Source organism: Podarcis muralis, chromosome 1, assembly GCF_964188315.1.
Source record: "Podarcis muralis chromosome 1, rPodMur119.hap1.1, whole genome shotgun sequence".
Lineage (NCBI taxonomy): Eukaryota > Metazoa > Chordata > Lepidosauria > Squamata > Lacertidae > Podarcis > Podarcis muralis.
In genome coordinates, this window is record NC_135655.1 from 17776437 (window position 1) to 17795287 (window position 18851).

At 45.3% G+C, this 18851-nt stretch overlaps 1 protein-coding gene across 4 annotated transcripts in view; it reads right to left on the reverse strand.

The window, feature by feature from the left end:
• LOC114585569 (cholesterol 24-hydroxylase-like) overlaps positions 1-14720 on the reverse strand; it is a 29687-nt gene extending 14967 nt beyond the window's left edge. Inside the window, exons 1-5 of one of the 4 annotated variants that reach the window (XM_028708368.2) lie at positions 14516-14720; positions 5943-6020; positions 4958-5039; positions 3721-3791; positions 639-725 (exon numbers count right to left, since the gene is read on the reverse strand). In XM_028708368.2, coding sequence (XP_028564201.2) covers positions 639-725; positions 3721-3791; positions 4958-5039; positions 5943-6020; positions 14516-14652 — 455 coding nt within the window. In that variant the 5' untranslated portion in view covers positions 14653-14720. Of the gene's footprint in view, positions 1-638; positions 726-1255; positions 2182-3720; positions 3792-4957; positions 5040-5942; positions 6021-10562; positions 10601-13385; positions 13503-14515 lie in introns of those variants that run through there. The other 3 variants (XM_077924184.1, XM_077924183.1, XM_077924186.1) reach the window with 3 other exon arrangements.
• Positions 14721-18851: the final 4131 nt, after the last annotated feature.

The following is an 18851-nucleotide window of genomic DNA, read 5'->3' on the forward strand; positions in this document are numbered from 1 at the left end:
GGACTTTCCCAACACACCACCATCACCAACAACAATCCAATTTTTTTGTGCTGGGAGGTTGTCCCTAACCTGAATTTCTTATATCAATGAGATATAAGATCATGCATAATAATCCTTCAGAGCAGTTTCTTGCACCTCTAATTAAGAATTTCTTTTATAAAACATATGAAGCTATTTTATCCAGTCATACCTCTGGTCCATATAGCTCAGCACTGTCTACACCGAATGGCAGTGACTCTCAGTGCTGGAATCTACACACATATAAAAAAACGCTGTGAAAATGCTTTTTCTAAAAACGTTTTGAAAAATACATTGAATTTGGCATAGCTCACTTTCGCCATCTAGCGTCACATTTGTAGATTGCACTTCGCAACGCATTTAGAACATGTGTTTTTCAGCTGTGTAGCTGAGTCCCAAGGGAGTATTTTCCAGCCCTACCTGGAGAGACTGAATCCAGGACCTTCTGTGCACAAAGTAGATGAAGAAGGCCCCAAATTCAGTCTCTGGTTCCTCTTGGGAGGGTGGGAACGACTCCTATCTGAAGCACTGGAGAACTGCGGCAAGCCACTGTAGATGAATGCTGAGCAAGATGGACCACTGGTCATAGCATCAGGCTATGCCTATGTTCTCTGCCTTACCTTCGACTGAAAGCCACATCCATAATTCTCCGCTGTTTGTACCAGCGGGCATGGTCGAGGTCACTTACTAAGCCATTCCCTAAAAATCTGCGGAAAATGGAGAAAAACATTATACCCTGCATGGACTAGTTCAGATGTCATATTCTAATCTAGTGTGGAGAATCAGGAATGTGCCACAGACTTCCATGGAGTTCTTTCTTCATTTTTTGTTTTCCACCTTCGTTTGCCATGATGTAGGAACTTGACAAAATACACCCTAATGCATTTGAAGCTGGTTTTGCAAAACTTGGCTTTGGAATCAATTCTGGTCATTGTTTGCCTGATTCAGAAGTCGTGGTAAACAGTGGTTAGAAGAAACCAGAAAAAGGAAGAGATTGGCGTGCATGAAGGAAGAAAGAAAGAAGGGAGTACATGATTCTAACAGCATGTTTCCAATATTTCAAACCTTGTTTTGAAGGACCACCGGAACGGAGCCTTAGATGTGTGAACATAAACTCTTATTTTATCAACTCCCCCTCTTTAATTTTCACATGTCTGCCTTTTTTTAATATGGTACAATTTGGCATTTTAAAGAAATGCTACCCACTAAGTTTTCATTGCTAAATATTCCTCCTAACCTCATGGTTCTCCAGACTGGGATCCAAAATACAGTGGAACCTCGGTTTTCAAAGGTAATCCATTCCGGAAGACCATTCGACTTCCGAAATGTTCAAAAACCAAGGTGCAAAGGACGGTCTGCCAATTCAATAGAGGAAATTGTGAAAAACAACAGATACACACAGTGGAAGCTGTTTGACTTCCGAAGCGTGTTTGAAAACGGAAGCATTTACTTCTGGGTTTTCGGCGTTCGAAAACCGAAACGTTCGACAACAGAGATGCCTGAAAACCGAGGTACCACTGTAAGTCCAAGTCTGTCCACATCTCTGCCAGGCATGCACAACTTCTGATCTACCCAGCCTTTCTCAATCTTGAGTCCCCAGATGTTGTTGTACTACAACTCCCATCATCCCTGACCACTGGTCCTGGTAGCTAGGGATGATGGGGGTTGTAGTCAAACAACATCTGGGGATCCAAGTTTGAGAAAGGCTGCAACCAAATGCGTCCCACCCAACCACTGATTGTGACATGCAAGGTGCCAGACATCCTTACTTTATGCAGCCTCCAGGCAGTCAAAAAGAACAGGAAGTTTATCAAGGCTCTGGCAAACCCCCACAGAAAGCTCTTGGGCTACATATAATTTAGTGGGTCACAAATTGAGGCTGGTCTTATGCACAGTGAGCAGCTAGGTCTGCAAACACTCTCCATGGAACATCTTTAAAAGTCACCGTCTGCAGGGGAGGAAAGAGGCAGTGGATTCTCCACTCACTTTTTACCCAGCTGCAAAAGTCACCTCTCTGGAATCACAGGTTACCAGAAGCCAGGCAGGTGGGGGAAAGTTTATGTATCCACCCTTAAACTGCAGAATAAATATTTTCCAGTTGTTAACCTTTGAGCCACATTGTGGATTTACTGGTGTACCTAGTAAACCATTCTGTTCAGAGCCGCTTTGGGACTCTTCAGCTAACTAGGTAAAAGGCTATAGGCATTCTTCAGGGCTACTACATGAATAGCACTTCCAAACGTGTGAGCGTGTGAACCCAGAGTCTTCTTTTCAGTCTGCACTGCCAGGTGACAGCATGCTGGTCCTAGCACTGTATGCTCCACAGCTATCTAGGATGAATGTGTTTGTATCTGTCCAGGGGATCATCCAGTGAATATGGAACCCTGAAATGGAATTTAAACTTCACTTGTGAAATACAGAGTTTACTTTTCAAGACTTTCCTATATGGAAAAGTTTGGACAGTAGCAACAGAAAATCATGGCTTCTAAGCCAGGAGAGGCATCGTAAAAAAGAAAGAAAAAAAGCTAGTTATGTGTGGAGGACTACCTGGTCCTGAATGGGGTAATTGTGCCCCTCAAGGACCAGGTGCACAGCCTGGGAGTCATTTTGGACTCACAGCTGTCCATGGAGGCGCAGGTCAATTTTGTATCCAGGGCAGCTGTCTACCAGCTCCATCTGGTACACAGGCTGAGACCCTACCTGCCTGCCTGTGGACTGTCTCGCCAGAGTGGTGCATTCTCTGCTTATCTCCCGCATGGACTACTGCAATGCGCTCTACGTGGGGCTACCTTTGAAGATGACCTGGAAACTGCAATTAATCCAGAATGTGGCAGCCAGACTGGTGACTGGGAGTGGCTGCCGAAACCACATCACAATCAGTCCTGAAAGACCTACATTGGCTCCCAGTATGTGTCCGAGCAGAATTCAAAGTGTTGGTGCTGACCTTGAAAGCCCCAAAGGGCCTGAAGGAGCATTTCTACCCCCATTGTTCAGCCCAGACACTGAGGTCCAGCGCCGAGGGCCTTCTGGCAGTTCCCTCATTGCGAGAAGTGATGTTACAGGGAACCAGGCAGAGGGCCTTTTTGGCAGTGGCAGCCGCCCTGTGGAACACCCTCCCATCAGATGTCAAGGAAATAAACAACTATCTGACTTTCTGAAGGCAGCCCTGTTTAGGGAAGTTTTTAATGTTTGATGCTTTATCGTGTTTTTAATATTCTGCCCAGAGTGACTGTGGAAATCCAGCCAGAACGGTAGGGTATAAATAATTTATTATTATTATTATTATTATTATTATTATTATTATTATTACCTGGGTTGCACGCTGGTTCTTATACTATACTGATTCCATATATGTATAAAATACGTTTATTTCAAAAGAGCATAAGAAGAGTGGTGCTGGATAAGACTAAAGGCCAAACAGGTCCAATATTATGTTTTCACAACCAAATACAGCTGAAAAGTCAGCAAGAAGGACCTGAATGCAGCAGCTCTCCCCCCATTTGTGACCTCTAGCAACTGGTGTTCAGAGGTGTGTTTCTTCAGACACCGGACGAAGAACACAGCTCTCATGGCCAACAGCCATTCATATCTTTGTCTTCCATAAATTTATACATCTGTCCAGCAGAACCCAACAAATTTGCTGGAAACTGGCTGTCATTTCGTCATACTTATTGATTGTAACTCACTTTTATATTAACTCACCTTTCTCCAAATATATTGCAAGTACGTTCATATTCTTGGTCTTTTGGGTACTGTGGTGACAACAGGCACTCCTAAAATTAAATCCTTTGGTCAGTTTTCTGAAATTCGGTTAATCTCATTACTAAGAATATCAAGCGCTAAATTTAGGAGAACTGATTTCTAACATTAGTGTGCTGGGCTCAAGTTTGAGGATGGGGGCGGGTGGGTACCTTCCTTCTGCCTTTAAAAACAGGGGGTCCAATTGAGGGTAGTTATTTCAGAATACTTTGCTTAAATTTGGCGGAACTTTTGCAAAGGACTTTGCTTGGCAGGTGGGTCAGCCCCACATGGTAGGGGAAGCAACTTGGAGATATGCTTGATCTGGTACCCGACATGGAACCCACAGAGGACAAACAAGACACCCCACAGGTCAAGGACCTTGAGGAGCAGGCAGGGTCCCCTGAAACCAGCCCTTAGGATCCACTGGAGGGACCATCTGGGACCTGCTGAAGACCCTCTAGGGCTGTCAGAGAAGGAGGTGGAGTCACCACCACCACTTGCCCTTGAGAACCCTGGTGCCAAAAAACATAGTATACACATATGAACATGTGTATACTACAAGAACATAGTATACACGTATGAACCCAGAGTTGTCATGATGAAGCTATCCCTGGAACTCCTTCAGGACCAGCATCTGTGGTTAGAAGACCAGTATGGATAAGCCCTTCCTCTTGAGCCTTCCAGTTGCTAGAAACAAGAGAAGTCTCTGGTTCCTTAGGCCTGATGGTGGTAGTGGAAGGCAACCACCTCCTTTATGACCTTGTTGAACTTCCTGTGACTATAGGCTGTTCCATGACCTTATCATGGATTATGTTGGGACCTGGAACAGTTTTCTGTGCTTGACCTTGATGTCCTCCAGATGTTCAGGACATGCTGGCTGGGGCTGATGGGAACTGTAGTCCAAAACATTTGGAGGACAGAAAGCTGGGGAAGGCCATTTTAGAGGGAGGGGGTCTAAGGAAAAAGTGAGAGCTATGGGATTTATTGGAAGCGCCAAGGGTATTAGAAGCCTAGCGGTGATGTAGTGTCTATCAGAGCAGCTTACGCTTTGGAACTTCCTCACCTGTGGTCAGCCTGCACATGTGCACAAATAAACCATAGGTCTCAAAATTCAAGTGAATCTCCAGTAACCATTCAAAGGGAATATAAGCCCTAGATAAACTATTGCACCTCTGAAGTTGTAGAATTGTGACAGTACCTTCACTCCTTCGGGGCTTAATACTAAGACCACAGCTTTGTGAAGTACATTAAAACGCACGACTGGTCCATATTCTTCAGCCCTATGAAGAGAAAGTCACCCAAAGTATTTAAAAAGGAAAGGGAACGCTTGCCAGAGATAAGCAACCAGCAAGTTATATGGAATGTTGCGAATCACGACCTGCGCATGCGCGGATGCGGCTTGCGTTTGCTTCTGGATGCGAATGGGGCTCTGGAAAGGATCCTGTTCGCATCCAGAGGTACCACTGTATATGGAAAATATTTCATATCTGAAGTCATTCATGGACTGGAAGTAGAAATTTTTAACTTTGCCCCTGCTGTAGAAAACTCTTGTAAATTACTAACAAGCAAAATAAACTTTCAAGGACGTAGTTGATTATTTCTAGATTTTATACCCCACCTTCCCTTTACTCAAGAGAGTTAATGGAAATGTACATATTACGTTGGGTTCGTGCTACATAAGAATTGTGTAGATGGCTTCACATTCCTTTCTTAATTCCCCATCCCTCCAATTTTATGGCAAACCATAGGGCACTCTAGGAAAACCTTGTTTTGCACAAACTGGGACTACAGCACTGACATTTCCTATTCACTTTCCCATTCTGCAAGTAGTGACATATTTCCCCTAACATGCCCAGCTGGGGAAAAGGTTCTTGGCTACATAGATTGTTGGTCTGAATTTGCATTGAAGCTCATAGCCCAGGGGTAGGCAACCTAAGGCCCAGGGGCCAGATGCAGCCCACTCGCCTTCTCAATCCAGCCCATGGACGGTCCGGGAATCAGCGTGTTTTTACATGAGTAGAATGTGTGCTTTTATTTAAAATGCATCTCTGGGTTAATTGTGGGGCATAGGAATTTGTTCATTTCCCCCCCAAAAATAAGTCCGGCACACGGCTGAAAAAGGTTGCTGACCCCTGTACATAGCCTCTTATACCAAGCTCTCTGAAAAACTGAAAGTAACTTACCACTGCAGAAAGAGATCCCCCAATGGCTCCTGGTTTTTAACCATTTTCCAAATGAGTGGCCCATGTCCAAGAAAAAAGCTGCAATTTTTTTTTTAAAAAAGAAACAGGATGTTATGAAACTATATGAAGAACATCGTACAGTATTTTGCATTGAAATCAAATCAGGAGTGCCTATGTGATTTCACACACCAATTGGTGGGGGAAGATGGCGCCGGATCAAGCCTCAACTGACTCTCTGCTGCGTGAGTAGGAGCTCTAATGGTCAAATTACCCTGATAAAAAGGCTCAACCTATGAAAATATCTGCCAACTTTTATCAGTAAAAGACTCTGGGAGCTGTCGGGTGGACTTTTAAACCTCCCCTCCCTTTTAAAGCTACTTAAATCAACTTTGAAGGGACGCGGGTGGCGCTGTGGGTAAAACCTCAGTGCCTAGGACTTGCCGATTGCATGGTCGGCGGTTCGAATCCCCGCGGCGGGGTGCGCTCCTGTCGTTCGGTCCCAGCGCCTGCCAACCTAGCAGTTCGAAAGCACTCTTAAGTGCAAGTAGATAAATAGGGACCGCTTACCAGCGGGAAGGTAAACGGCGTTCCGTGTGCTGCGCTGGCTCGCCAGATGCAGCTTGTCACGCTGGCCACATGACCCGGAAGTGTCTCCGGACAGCGCTGGCTCCCGGCCTATAGAGTGAAATGAGCGCACAACCCTAGAGTCTGGCAAGACTGGCCCGTACGGGCAGGGGTACCTTTACCTTTACCCTTTAAATCAACTTTGAACCACCTCCCTTGAAAAGCCCATAAAGCTGTGGGTTGGATAAAATAGCCCCATTTATTTCTGAGTACGAAGATGGTACTTACAAGACAATGTGGCAAAGAACTGGGGATTTCACCTTTACAACCTGTGACAACTCCCACAAAGAAAAAACAGGCCAAAATTTCAACCTACTTCCATCCCAAGGCTGATGAAGCAAACAATCCAGGAAACCTCCATTCTCATCAGTGGTCTATTGACCACACCTGGATTGGAAGGGAGGAAAAAACTAACGTCGGAGGTGAGGGAGTGGACCTGGCAACAGAACTAAAACAAGCTGAGCTAGCCAAAGAGGGACCTGAAGCAAGTTTAGAACAGGAGCTATTCCTGGAAAACCTAGAAGCCATGTCAAATGAGCCTCCCCTCCCTATCAGGAGAGAATTTAAGGTGCCCTGAGCCGACTGATGGCCAAACAGCTTAAGGGTACAGTACCTGGACAACCTTATCTTCTACTTCTCAGGGATGTTCAAAGAGTTACTCAAAACTCATTTCACACAGATAAGCAAAGAACTTGAGCCAATTTAAAATTTCCTTTCGGAAAGCTTGAACCTGCTTACCACCCTAACTGAATTGATTAAGAACCATGAGGTCGCTTTCCCTCACATGACATCTGGGACTAGGACTAATGGAGGTGAAACCAAGTCGGGACTCGATTACAAAAAAAACAAACAGGAACAATTCAGTGCAGGAGGGAGGGTCCCTTGCTCCCAAGAAACCGACCTTAAAGAGAAAATGCTCGGCACAAAAAATAAAGAAGACCAAAAACATCAAATTGAGAGGCTAAAAGGGAACGCCGACCTGCCGGACTAAAAAAATGAATTTCCAGAAGCTCTTTAAGCTGCTGGAGAATACAACAACAAAGAACTCTGCTCCTACAACCCAAAAGAAAATCACAAACTCGTGCATGCCAATAAAGCACTCTGAGCACTTCTCAGGAGCACATAGGCCAGCCAGAACAAAAACCAAAATCAGCACTGCAGAATCCAACAGCTCCGGAAACGGTAAGCTGCTCTACCCAGAGGCTGGCAATCTTAAACAATCTGGCAGGCTGTACAAAACCCTGCCCTCACCAAATAAGCTAGAAAAGGATTTCTCCTCAAAGGATGAACAACTCCTAACAACCTACCTCGAGCAGATCCTACTTTCCCAGGATGCACTAAAGCGTGTTTGTTCTCCATCACGGAGAGCACGTGTTGCGGTTGGGGATTCCAAGATACCTTGCTGTTTCTGGGCAGATGGTTTGGCCAACTCGTAAGCAGGGGTGGGCTGTTACTGGGGAAATTTAGATGTTGCCATTTAGTGATTGACAGCCCTATTTGTTAAATACAAGGCACGCAGCAACGGACATCCTCTTTCGCTGCGTGCTTCGGATCACCTGCCCTCCCTTCCCTAATGTTAGGCTGTTTGCTTGACCTTGCTATTGCCTGTCATGGGGTCATCTGCTTTGGGGCAGGGGCCTGGTAGGGATTTTGCCATTTGGCTGATTAGTGTGTGCCACTTGGTTTTCGCCTACCGCGTAGCAAATCGTCACAACTTGTAAGGTTTGCGGTTAGGCATTGGTCTGGAATTGGTTTTTGGAGGGGTATGGATTCGGCTGTGCCTGCCCCCCAAAATGCTGCTGCTGGTGGAGGGGTATGGATTCGGCTGTGCCTGCCCCTCCAAAATGCTGCTGCTGCTGCTGAAGTATTTTACCGTTAAAGGAACCCAGGGGCTCGCCATGCTTTTGTCCGAAACCCCCTGGCAAAGGGCTAGGGCCACACAAGCCCCTGGGAGCATTCTGGGGAGAGATGAGGCATGGTTCCCAGTCCCGTCTCTCCCCCCAGGTGACTTACCCTTCCTGACTTCGCGGGGGGTGCGAATGTCAGAGCTGTCCCCGTGCGGGGGCAGTTAGTGCTACCAATGCCTAAGCAACCACTCACATTGCTGTATTTGAATAAAGTTCTGGGCAAAATTATGCCAAAAAATTTAAACAAAAATTAAGTGTCAATTGTGTTTTCCTTTGGGGTGTATTGGGGACCTCGACACGCAATTGAAAGACTTTCGACCATAAGGAAGTCCCTGCCACCTCTAGCCCCGCCTCCTCCCATGGAATTTAATTACATCAATTGCAAATCAAAGCCTTTAACCAACGAGGAATGGACAAGTTGTTGTTATCTGTCTCCAGAAGAAACGGGCTCTCCTGCACCCCCTCCAGTAGCCCAATCCAAAACGCAACAAGTTGAACTAGTGGTGCCAGCGCCGGGAATCGGCTCAATCTTCATGGATTGCCTGGGAATCCTAGAAGCTATTCATGCAGAGGAATGAAATAAGGTCTTAGCGGGTGACTGCCTGGACGGACAAATTAAAACCCTCAAATTAGTCTTTCCCTCAAAAGGCTCCCCCATTCCTCCGCATCGCGGCTCAATCAAGCCAAATTCAAAGGACCTGAGCAATCAGCAGCAGAAAACAACTATGAGTGCCTGGAATCTAAAAACCCAAGAATCAACTGCTGCCCTAAACATCATCTCCTGGAATGTTGCCGGCTGGTCCAGCTGCCTCTCCCACTCTACAGACATTCCCTTCTACCGTCAAAACTTTAACATCATCGCTCTCCAAGAGACGTGGGCGGCTGAAAACCCATCATTGGAAGGATACTATACATATGCAGTGGGAGCGGTTGCAGGCAGAGGACCAGGGAGGCTCAAGGGGGGATTATGCATCCTAATCTCACTCTGCCTAAACTGTCCCCCCCCCCTAGACCACCTAGCAATGGCCCTACTCATATCCTGGGGAAACTGAAGTTTACTAGTTATCAATGCTTATATCCCCCCAACAAGCAAAAAAAAACCCGATATTGAGGGCATCTGGAATAGACTGGACACTTATGTCAGGTTACTGATAACAAACTATCCGGGAGCAAAGGTCCTGCTGGTGGGTGACCTAAATGCAAGGTTAGGTCCTCCTGATGACCCCCGTTTAGAAACCAAATACAGGCAAAAAAATAGGGTACCCTGATGACTTTGGCCTGGAGGCTTTACAACTACCAAGGCAGTCAAAGGATCAACATTCAAATTTTGCTGGAGCCTGCCTCCTCAAACTCTTTTTTTTTTTTTAAAATAATTTTTATTAACCATCAAATCAAATCAAATCACATCATATAAATTCCGAATTACAAAGCCGAATTTTAAATTTTTGTTGAGGGGACCCATATTTCAAGTTCCGAAGGGGGATTCTGATCATCTTCTTGCTGCTGCGTTAATGTCCACAAATCAGTCCAAATAATGTTCATAATTCTATCCAGTCTTATCTTGCTGTTTCCACATCTCATCTTATTCGTATATTTTTTCTTCTTTTCTTTATGATCTCTTCTGATAATCTCCTTAAGATGACCAACACCAATTATAATCCTGAGTGAATTTTCCGTTCGGCCAGTCCTCATATCAGATGGTTTCCATATATCATCGCTTTCATAAATAACATCACTCTTTCCATCATTAACTCATAGATCTGTTGCTCTTAAGTCCCTCTGAGGAGTGTCACCCACAATATAAAAACAGCTCTGTTCCTCCTCCCAGACTCAAGTCCTCCGACAGAACTTGCCAACATGGCGATGGTATTTTTTACTGCGTCATTCCAAAGCTCTTATAAATTCCACGGTCTTCTTGAAACATGCTTTGGTTAGTAAATTATCTCCACACAGTCATAAATCCACAGCTAAAGTTATTTAAATGGCATTACTAACTTGTGACTTGTGGGGGGGGGATTCTTGTTTAATCACATAGAGGAAAGAAAGGAAAGTTTTTCTTCCCCTCCCCCATCCAGTCCCTTTGCCATACCGAGTCTTGGCGTATCTTCTCATGATTTATTCTTGTTCCTCCGACTTGTCTTGTTTTATCAGAGATCTCTTCTGTTAGCAGTCTTTACTCCCCCTCCTTCCTTGAAATATGTGCATTCGCTTCATCCTAATCGTTTCTTTTGAAGTTCTTGCAGCTAGTGGCGCGGATCAGAGCCGGCATCCAGGAGCGCCAAAATCCCACAGGAGGGCATTGTGCCTAGTGCCCCATCCCCACAAATTCGGGGGTGGTATAGGGCACAACAGGCAAGGGCAGCCCCCCCCCCCACAATCTTGGGGGGGTAGGGAGGCTATTTACTCCCATCACAGCCTCCTAATTACCTCGTGTGGGTCGGAGAGATGTTATTGTCAGCCATCTTCCGATGCGCCCCTAGTGGCCCCTCCGCCTCCTCAAACTCTCTAGGCAGCTAAGTCTTCATATCCTAAATGGTTGCACCAGGGGCGACATCCATGGGGAATATACATTCGTGTCTGGGATAAGATCCAGCACAATTGATTATATGTTGGCGGACAGCGAATTGCTAACAAAAATAGTGAATTTAAAAGTCCTCCCATTCATAGAGGGGGACCATTTCCCTTTGCACCTCCAGGTGTCTCCGTTAAACGAGTCACCCTTCCTGAGAACAGTATACCCTGCAGAGATCACTGCATTAGAGCGACCTGGTTGCTGAGTCAAATGGACCCCTGCGCTTGATTCCAAACTGAAGAAGATTCTAACCTCTGAAAAACTCCGTACAATTTTAACTGGCTTTGGGAATAATCCTAGGCCTGAGGACCCAGTTTCCAAGTATGAGAGCCTGCTCCAACAATTGAAACCCTATCTTTTTAATACCACAGAGAAAAGGCCAACTAAGCCAAATAACATCAAATAAACCCTGGTTTGATTACACCTGCTTTGAGGCAAAGAAAGCCCTGCAAAATGCTTACAAAGCTGCCCTGACAGCCGAAAATTCTGTTAGACATCAAGCCTATCTTGCTGTCCGTGCCCTAAAAAAAAGAGTATAAAGACCTAATACTCCACCAAAAGAATGCCTATACCAGAAAATGTTGGCTAGAATTAATTAGTGCGGCAAAAGGTCAGACACTATTCTGGAAACTGGTAACTTCTGGCACCCATAAAGCTATTTCCCCCTTAACCTCACAAATTCCCCCTAGCCTGTGGGTCTCATTCTTCCAATCTTTGTACGAGGACACTGAACCTCCACTACGGAATTATAATATAGAACAACTGGCTAAATGGCCGCCTGTTTCAGTAACTGAAGTGAAATCATATACAAACCAACTGAAAACGGCCAGAGCCCCAGGCCCAGACGGCATTACGCAAGAAATGATAAAAGCACAGGCGGATTGGTGGGCACCTTTCTTAGCCACCCTCTTCACCTACATAGATGACACTGGCTGTATCCCAAGGGAATGGGGAACAGCTATAATAGTCCCAATCTATAAAAAGGGCAACAGAGGGGACCCAGTGAATTATAGGCCAATTAGCCTATTAAGTGTGATCAGTAAACTCTACGCAAAGCACCTCCTTAATAAGTTTACAGAATGGCTAGAGAATGAAGATATCCTGGCAATAGAACAAGTGGGCTTCAGACCTGGAAGGTCCACGACAGATCACTGCCTAACGCTACAACTTCTCATCGACAAATACAAATCAGGAGGGCAGGTCTCACTATATGCTGCCTTCGTTGACCTAAAAGCAGCCTTTGATACAGTCTCCAGAACCAGACTCTGGGACAGACTACAGGGTACCAATATAGATAGAAGGCTCCTGCTCTTAATTCAGGGCGCTGCACGCAAACACGGCTCTTAGAGTCAGGTGCAGCCGCCTAGGACACCTAACGGACCCTATTAAAACCTTCAAAGGAGTCAGGCAAAGATGTCTATTGGCCCCTCTACTTTTTAATTTCTATCTAAGTAACTTAGTATCTGCACTCAATGACTCAGAACTCCACCCGCCGAAGGTTGCAAATCGGCATATTTCGGTCCTGCTATATGCCGATGATGCGGTAATTCTATCTAGAACCCCCATTGGTCTCAAAAGAGCACTAAGAAAGCTCGCAGCATACTGTGAATCTGAATGTCTCAAAATCAACTATCAAAAGACCAAGATACTTGCTTTTGGGGGGGAAACCAAAGCTTAGAAGCTGGGAACTCCAAGGCCATAAATTAGAACAAGTGACAAACTACAAGTATCTAGGAATGGTGGTACAGGCCTCAGGAACCAACAAACTACAAATAAACTCCATCGGGAGCTCAGCAGAAAAAACTGCAAATTGTATTCTTAAATTCTTCAGTGCACAAGGGGGCTTCTTCGTCCCCGCAGCTCTAAAATTATACAAGGCCAAAACTTTGGCACAACTCCTGTATGGTTCCTTTTTGGGTCCGCCTTCCTCTGCTTTCTCCCCACTTGAGAGAGTTCAATCTAGACTTCTTAGAGCTCTCCTCCAAGTCCCCAGATGTGTCTCAAACACATGGGTGAGATTGGAAACGGGGATGATGAGACTGGAGGCTAGCATTTGCTTAACATCAATTTACAAATGGCTGACATTGAATCTGCTCCCCCCGAGGGATAGCCCCACTGATCCTCTGCGACCAATTCCAGTCAGGCTGGCAGACTGCAATTCTGAGCACCCTCCGGAAACTGGGTTTTGCCCCTCAAGCCCTTCTAAGTCTGGGCTTGGGCCAGGCAAAAGCCATGGTCAGGCAAAGAATATTAGATACCAAGAGACAACAGGACTGCGCAAAGTGCCCCGACTATAAAATTGGAGAAATTGAGAGATATATAGCCGCACCGGCAGCATACCTCTTCTTTCTCGTATCTAGAAATGCAAGAAGGGCCTTTACACTCGTCAGAAGCTCGGCTCTTCCCTCGCCTGTCCTGGATGGAGCCTTTAGAAAAGTCCCCTATGCCCAGAGACTTTGCACCTGTCCATTGGGAGAGATAGGAAGCCCAGAACACTTGTTCTTTAAATGTCCCTTTTACGAAGAGGCACGCAGTAAGTTCATTGATCCCCTACAGGTGGGGCTCGTCGACCTCCCGCAAAAGAAAAAACTTGACCTTTTGCTGTTAGGCAAAGATAAGAAGAAGATATGGATGGTCGCCAGATTCTGTGTACAAATCTGTAGGCACAGACCATCGCCCAACTCAAAATAGTCTGGCATGAAAATCCCCAAACCCGGTTCCATGGGTGACTCTGAGTCAACTCCCTAGGATAGTTTATTGTTGCACATTGTTTCTAAATTTATGGTTGTACATTGTTTTAATTGCCTGTTTTAACCATATTTGCACATCAGTTTCTAATGCTGTGAGTGTCCTCCGTTTCAGAGGCTTCTACTCTGCAGCCTCTTACAGTTGTTTTAACTGCATGTTTTTAGTTCATATCTGTTTTAATTATCAGTTTTTATCCATCCATTATCCGTGTTTAATCTTGTATTTTATTCAGATGTTTTATCCTATGCTTGTTTCTTTGTCCTTATTTGCTCCAACATTTATCAGTTAAAAAAATTCTAACTGCTATTTTATTTATATGTTGTTGTTTTTTATCCTGGTCTGTGACTGTATTAAAGTTCATTCATTCACACCAATTTCCAAGGAACATGCATTACCCATCCCAGAAATAACAGCCCATGACCCATCCCACTGCGACAAAGGGGACATCGTAAACTTGCATGCTTGTTCATTTTTAAAATTATTATTCAAGATACTACAACCAGCAACACCAGGGTCAGGAAGTTCTGCCACCTGAGGCGAAAAGCCCACCACCACCTCCTTCCTCCTGTGCAGGAATGCCCTGCCAACCCTGCCCCCTCCTCCTGTCAAAGTCTGGCCACAAGACACACATTTGTACATTACGATTCGGAGGTCCAAGAGAATTAGCAGCCCCCTCCCTGTGGCATCTCCCATTAAGTATCACAACCCTGCCAGCCTCTTACCTCACCCTTGGGGCGCCAGGGATGTGATCATACTTCATGTGGACTGATTTTATGTAGCAGCAATAAAGGCCAAAAGCCAGAAGGGCCACCGCGAGCAAAATGCGCAGCAAGCCCCAGATCACCTCTGGCGCATCCATGACAGCCAGGAGCTCAAGCCACAAAGCTGCAATGCCAAGCCTCCAAAGTTTGAATGACTCTGCCTTGGAGATTGGAGTCTTGGAGTTGTTGCTTTGGCAATAAATCCCTTTTGAGTTTGGGAGGAGCCAGGCTGGGATACAGTAGGAGGAACCTTTACTTAAATGTACAGTCCCTGCAATCAGATTGAGTCAGAAGGACCAAATGATGGTCCATTTGGAAGACCAAAGGATTTAATTTTAGGAGTTGGTACAATGCCAAAGCACCCAGTCAGAACATAGAATCGTAGAATTGGAAGGGATCCTGAGGGTCATTGAGTCCAATCCCACTGCAATGCAGTAATCTCAGCTAAAGAATCCATGACAGATGGCCATCCATACTTCAGTGCAGGAGAAAAGAAGCTTTTCCCCTCTTCCATGTGGCAGCCCTTGAGATATTTGAAGATGGCAATCTCCTATCAGTCTGCTCTTTTCCAGGCTAAACATACCCAGCTCCTTCAACCGTTCTTCATAAGGCTTGACTTCCAGACCTTTGATCATCTAAGTCACCTTCCCTGCCTCCCCATGTGCAGTAGCCCCAACTGAGGAGGAGGAGGAGAGTGTGGAGGACAGTGAGGAAAGGGTGAGAGCAGCCCTGAGTGTCCGCCTTGCTTGGGAGCAGGTCCAAAGGAACTTGTCTCCCCAGCCCAACCTCCCAAAGCAGGAGGGGAAATCCTCAACCAGGAATCTCCCTTTCTTTCCCTGCTAGAAGAAGAATTGGTTCTTGGAGACACTGGAGTGTTTTTTTAGAGGGGGGGAGTCTGCACCACCACCCTCTTCCTCCTGGGGGGAAAGGAAGGAAGGAAGGAAGGAAGGAAGGAAGGAAGAAAGAAAGAAAGAAAGAAAGAAAGAAAGAAAGAAAGAAAGAAAGAAAGAAAGAAAGTTGAAGTTGAAAAATGTGTCAACCAAGCCAATGAGGACTGAGTATTCACATCTAGTCCAGTATCCTGTCTTGCAGGAGCCAACCAGATGCCCATGGGATTCCCGCAAACAGAATCTGACCACAACAGCTCTCTTCCCATCTATGGCTCTCAGCAGCTGGTAGCCAACGAGGCATAATGCTTCCAACAGTAAAAGCAGGACATAGCCATAATGGCTAGCAGCCACTGATGACCTTATCCTCCATGATATTGCCTAGTCCTCATTTATAGCAATGCAAGTTGATGGCTGTCACTGCCCCATGTGGGAGTAAATGCCATAAAAACGCTTATGTTTTCTTAATTCCCTTTTCCTGTCCAAAGGTGGGTCACTAAGAAATGATTAACTAGGTGCAATGCAACCTCAATGGAAGGCAATCACAGTAATTGAGAATTAGAACAATACAGCTCAAAGGTCGAGCATAAAAGTCATTCTTCCCCAATAGGATACAGCTACAAAGATAGGTGTGTGCTGTCTAACATGGATGAAGAAAACTCTGGTGATTCAATATGGTGTTACCTTTCAAGTCTTCTTTTAACACAGCTGAGAGTAATAGCAAAAAGGAGTCAGCCTTTAAATAAAGATGGGAAGTCACAGTGCAGAATTGCTAAGCCCAGACATACTTGTTCAGTATTACTATGGTTGTTACTTTTATCTGCTGTTTATTATGGAAAGTGGTTTGTCTGTCTGTTCTCTATGAGTTCAGCCTCCGCTTGAGATACTGCTGTCTAACGTGGCACAAGGATTCCCAAGGTGGGAGCAGCAGTCTTTGCAGACACCTGGACACCGGGTGCCATTTTGAATCAAGATGGCAGGCAGAAACGTGGCCTTGGTGTGACTTTGCCTGATTTGGGGCCTGAAGGGCCCAAACTCACAATTTATACTATCCATTTTAAAATCAAAATACGTTTTGGTTTCTACGAATTCCTGAGCAGCGCCGGGCACTCACTGCAAATTCCAGAATAAAGTATGGTTTACTTCTGCCTTGATTATTGGATACAGGAGAGATGGAGAGTCAGTGGATCTCTAGATGTTGTTAGATTGCAGTTCCTATTATATGTGACCATTGGCCATAGTGGTTGGGGCATATGGGAGTTGGAGTCCAACAGCAAGAGGACCACATTCCTGACCTTCATTTCATTTAATTTGTATACCACCTTTCTAAATTTCTATACACAGGGCAGTTAATAAATAGCTTGGACCTATTGATTTCAACCTTGTTCTTTTCATCTCTGGCATGGTTTAAAAAGCCATAATACATATTGGGGTATTTTGCATGGCATGTTAAGGGAGGGACAGTACCTCTGATGGGGAACACATCGTGCTCCTTCTGAGGTAGTTTGTCCACCTTTGGTCTCCACCTTGCACTTGGCTCTCACCTGTGGCTTCTAGAAGCTGTCGGCATGCGACAGCAACCACACCCCGGAACAGCTTCAACTGGACAGCTAAACCAGGTGAGGGTAGCCAATAGGCCTTAAACCCTTGGTGAGTTAGGGACTTCCCCTGCATGTGAAGAGAGGCTCTGGCAGATTGAGAGGATGAGACCAACAGTGGGTCTAACAGTTAAGGAGGTGGTTTCTGCACATGCTGTAGAGGGAAATGAGGGGCAGATGGGGCTTGGCAACCTGGGAAGGTAGCCTATCTAGGAGAAGGAAAACTCTGGTCTCAAACCTCTCCTGTGTTGCAGGATATCTTTGGGAGGAGAGAAGGTCAATGAGTAAACCCAACACAAATCCAGAGTGGAGTCTTTAAGACAGTTGGGTGGCACCTTGTACACCTCCTTCCTGGCAACTCCTGCAGCCAAGCTGGTGCCAAGCGTATTGCTCTGCTTCCCTTTGGATCACACCAGTGAGGCCAAGAGGGAGGTCATCTGAGCAGCCCAGGAACTCCACACAAACTGCTGAGGCTTGCACCCCAGGGAAGTCACTTCAGTGACATCTTGAGACAGATGGATGTCTACAACAAACGAAGATGAATAGAATCCTAAGAAAGAACCTGTCACTTAGCTTGTTCAGTTAAAGAAGGTTCCATTGATGGAAGTTGTACCAATACGGGTATTCACTTATCATTTGAAATATTTCTTCTAAATTACTACATCGAGTCGGGGAACTTCAGGCACCAGAAGTGAAATGCATTGCGTGAAGTTACCATGAAATATTTGAGGGCTCCACATCTTTTATCTATCTCACCTAAGGCAGCTGAGGAATGGAAGAGGGAGACATTTGAGTACAGTGAGAAGGGAGAACACTGACATATGCACTCCTTGATTTCTCCCAATACCCCCCCCCCCCGCCCTCCACAGCACTGCAAATGCCCCTTTGTACTAGCGGACAGAGAACGTTGGCTGCAGCCCAATATTATAGATCTGGGTGTTTCCACAGTTGCCTTTTCTTTCTTTTGCGTTTCATTCACTGCTTTTTAAAGAGTACCCAACACCATACCCAAAACAAAGAAAATTCCTTCCAGTAGCACCTTAAAGACCAACTAAGTTAGTTCTTGGTATGAGCTTTCGTGTGCATGCACACTTCTTCAGATATATCTGAAGAAGTATCAGATGTATCTGAAGAAGTGTGCATGCACACGAAAGCTCATACCAAGAACTAACTTAGTTGGTCTTTAAGGTGCTACTGGAAGGAATTTTCTTTGTTTTGACTATGGCAGACCAACATGGCTACCTATCTGTAACCAACACCATACCGTTATCCATTGTTTTCATTTTTTCATTTTTCATTTAATTAAAAGTAACTGCATAACATTTTAAAAATCTCTACGTGATACAGTATACAGTATTAAAAAACAAACAAACAAACAAACAAAAATACTACCTAAACCCCCCAAAAATAGCAATATATAAAAACCAGTAAGAGCAAATAAAAACAAGACAAAACAAAAAACCACATAGACAGAGTCCGCTTTTATGGGTAAAGGAAAGCGTGGGCAAAAAGCTAAATCTTTACAAGACATCTGAAACAAGTGATGGTGGCTGCTTCATATATGTCAAAGGGGAGGTCAGTGTCATAGCTATTGGGGGGGGGGCAGGCCAGGTTTTTTGCACTGGGTGAAGCCTCCAGAGGCATGGCATTGAGCATGGGTAGGCAAACTAAGGCCTGGGGGCCGGATCCGGCCCAATCGCCTTCTAAATCCGGTCCACGGACAGTCCGGGAATCAACATGTTTTTACATGAGTAGAATATGTCCTTTTATTTAAAATGCATCTCTGGGTTATTTGTGGGGCATAAGAATTTG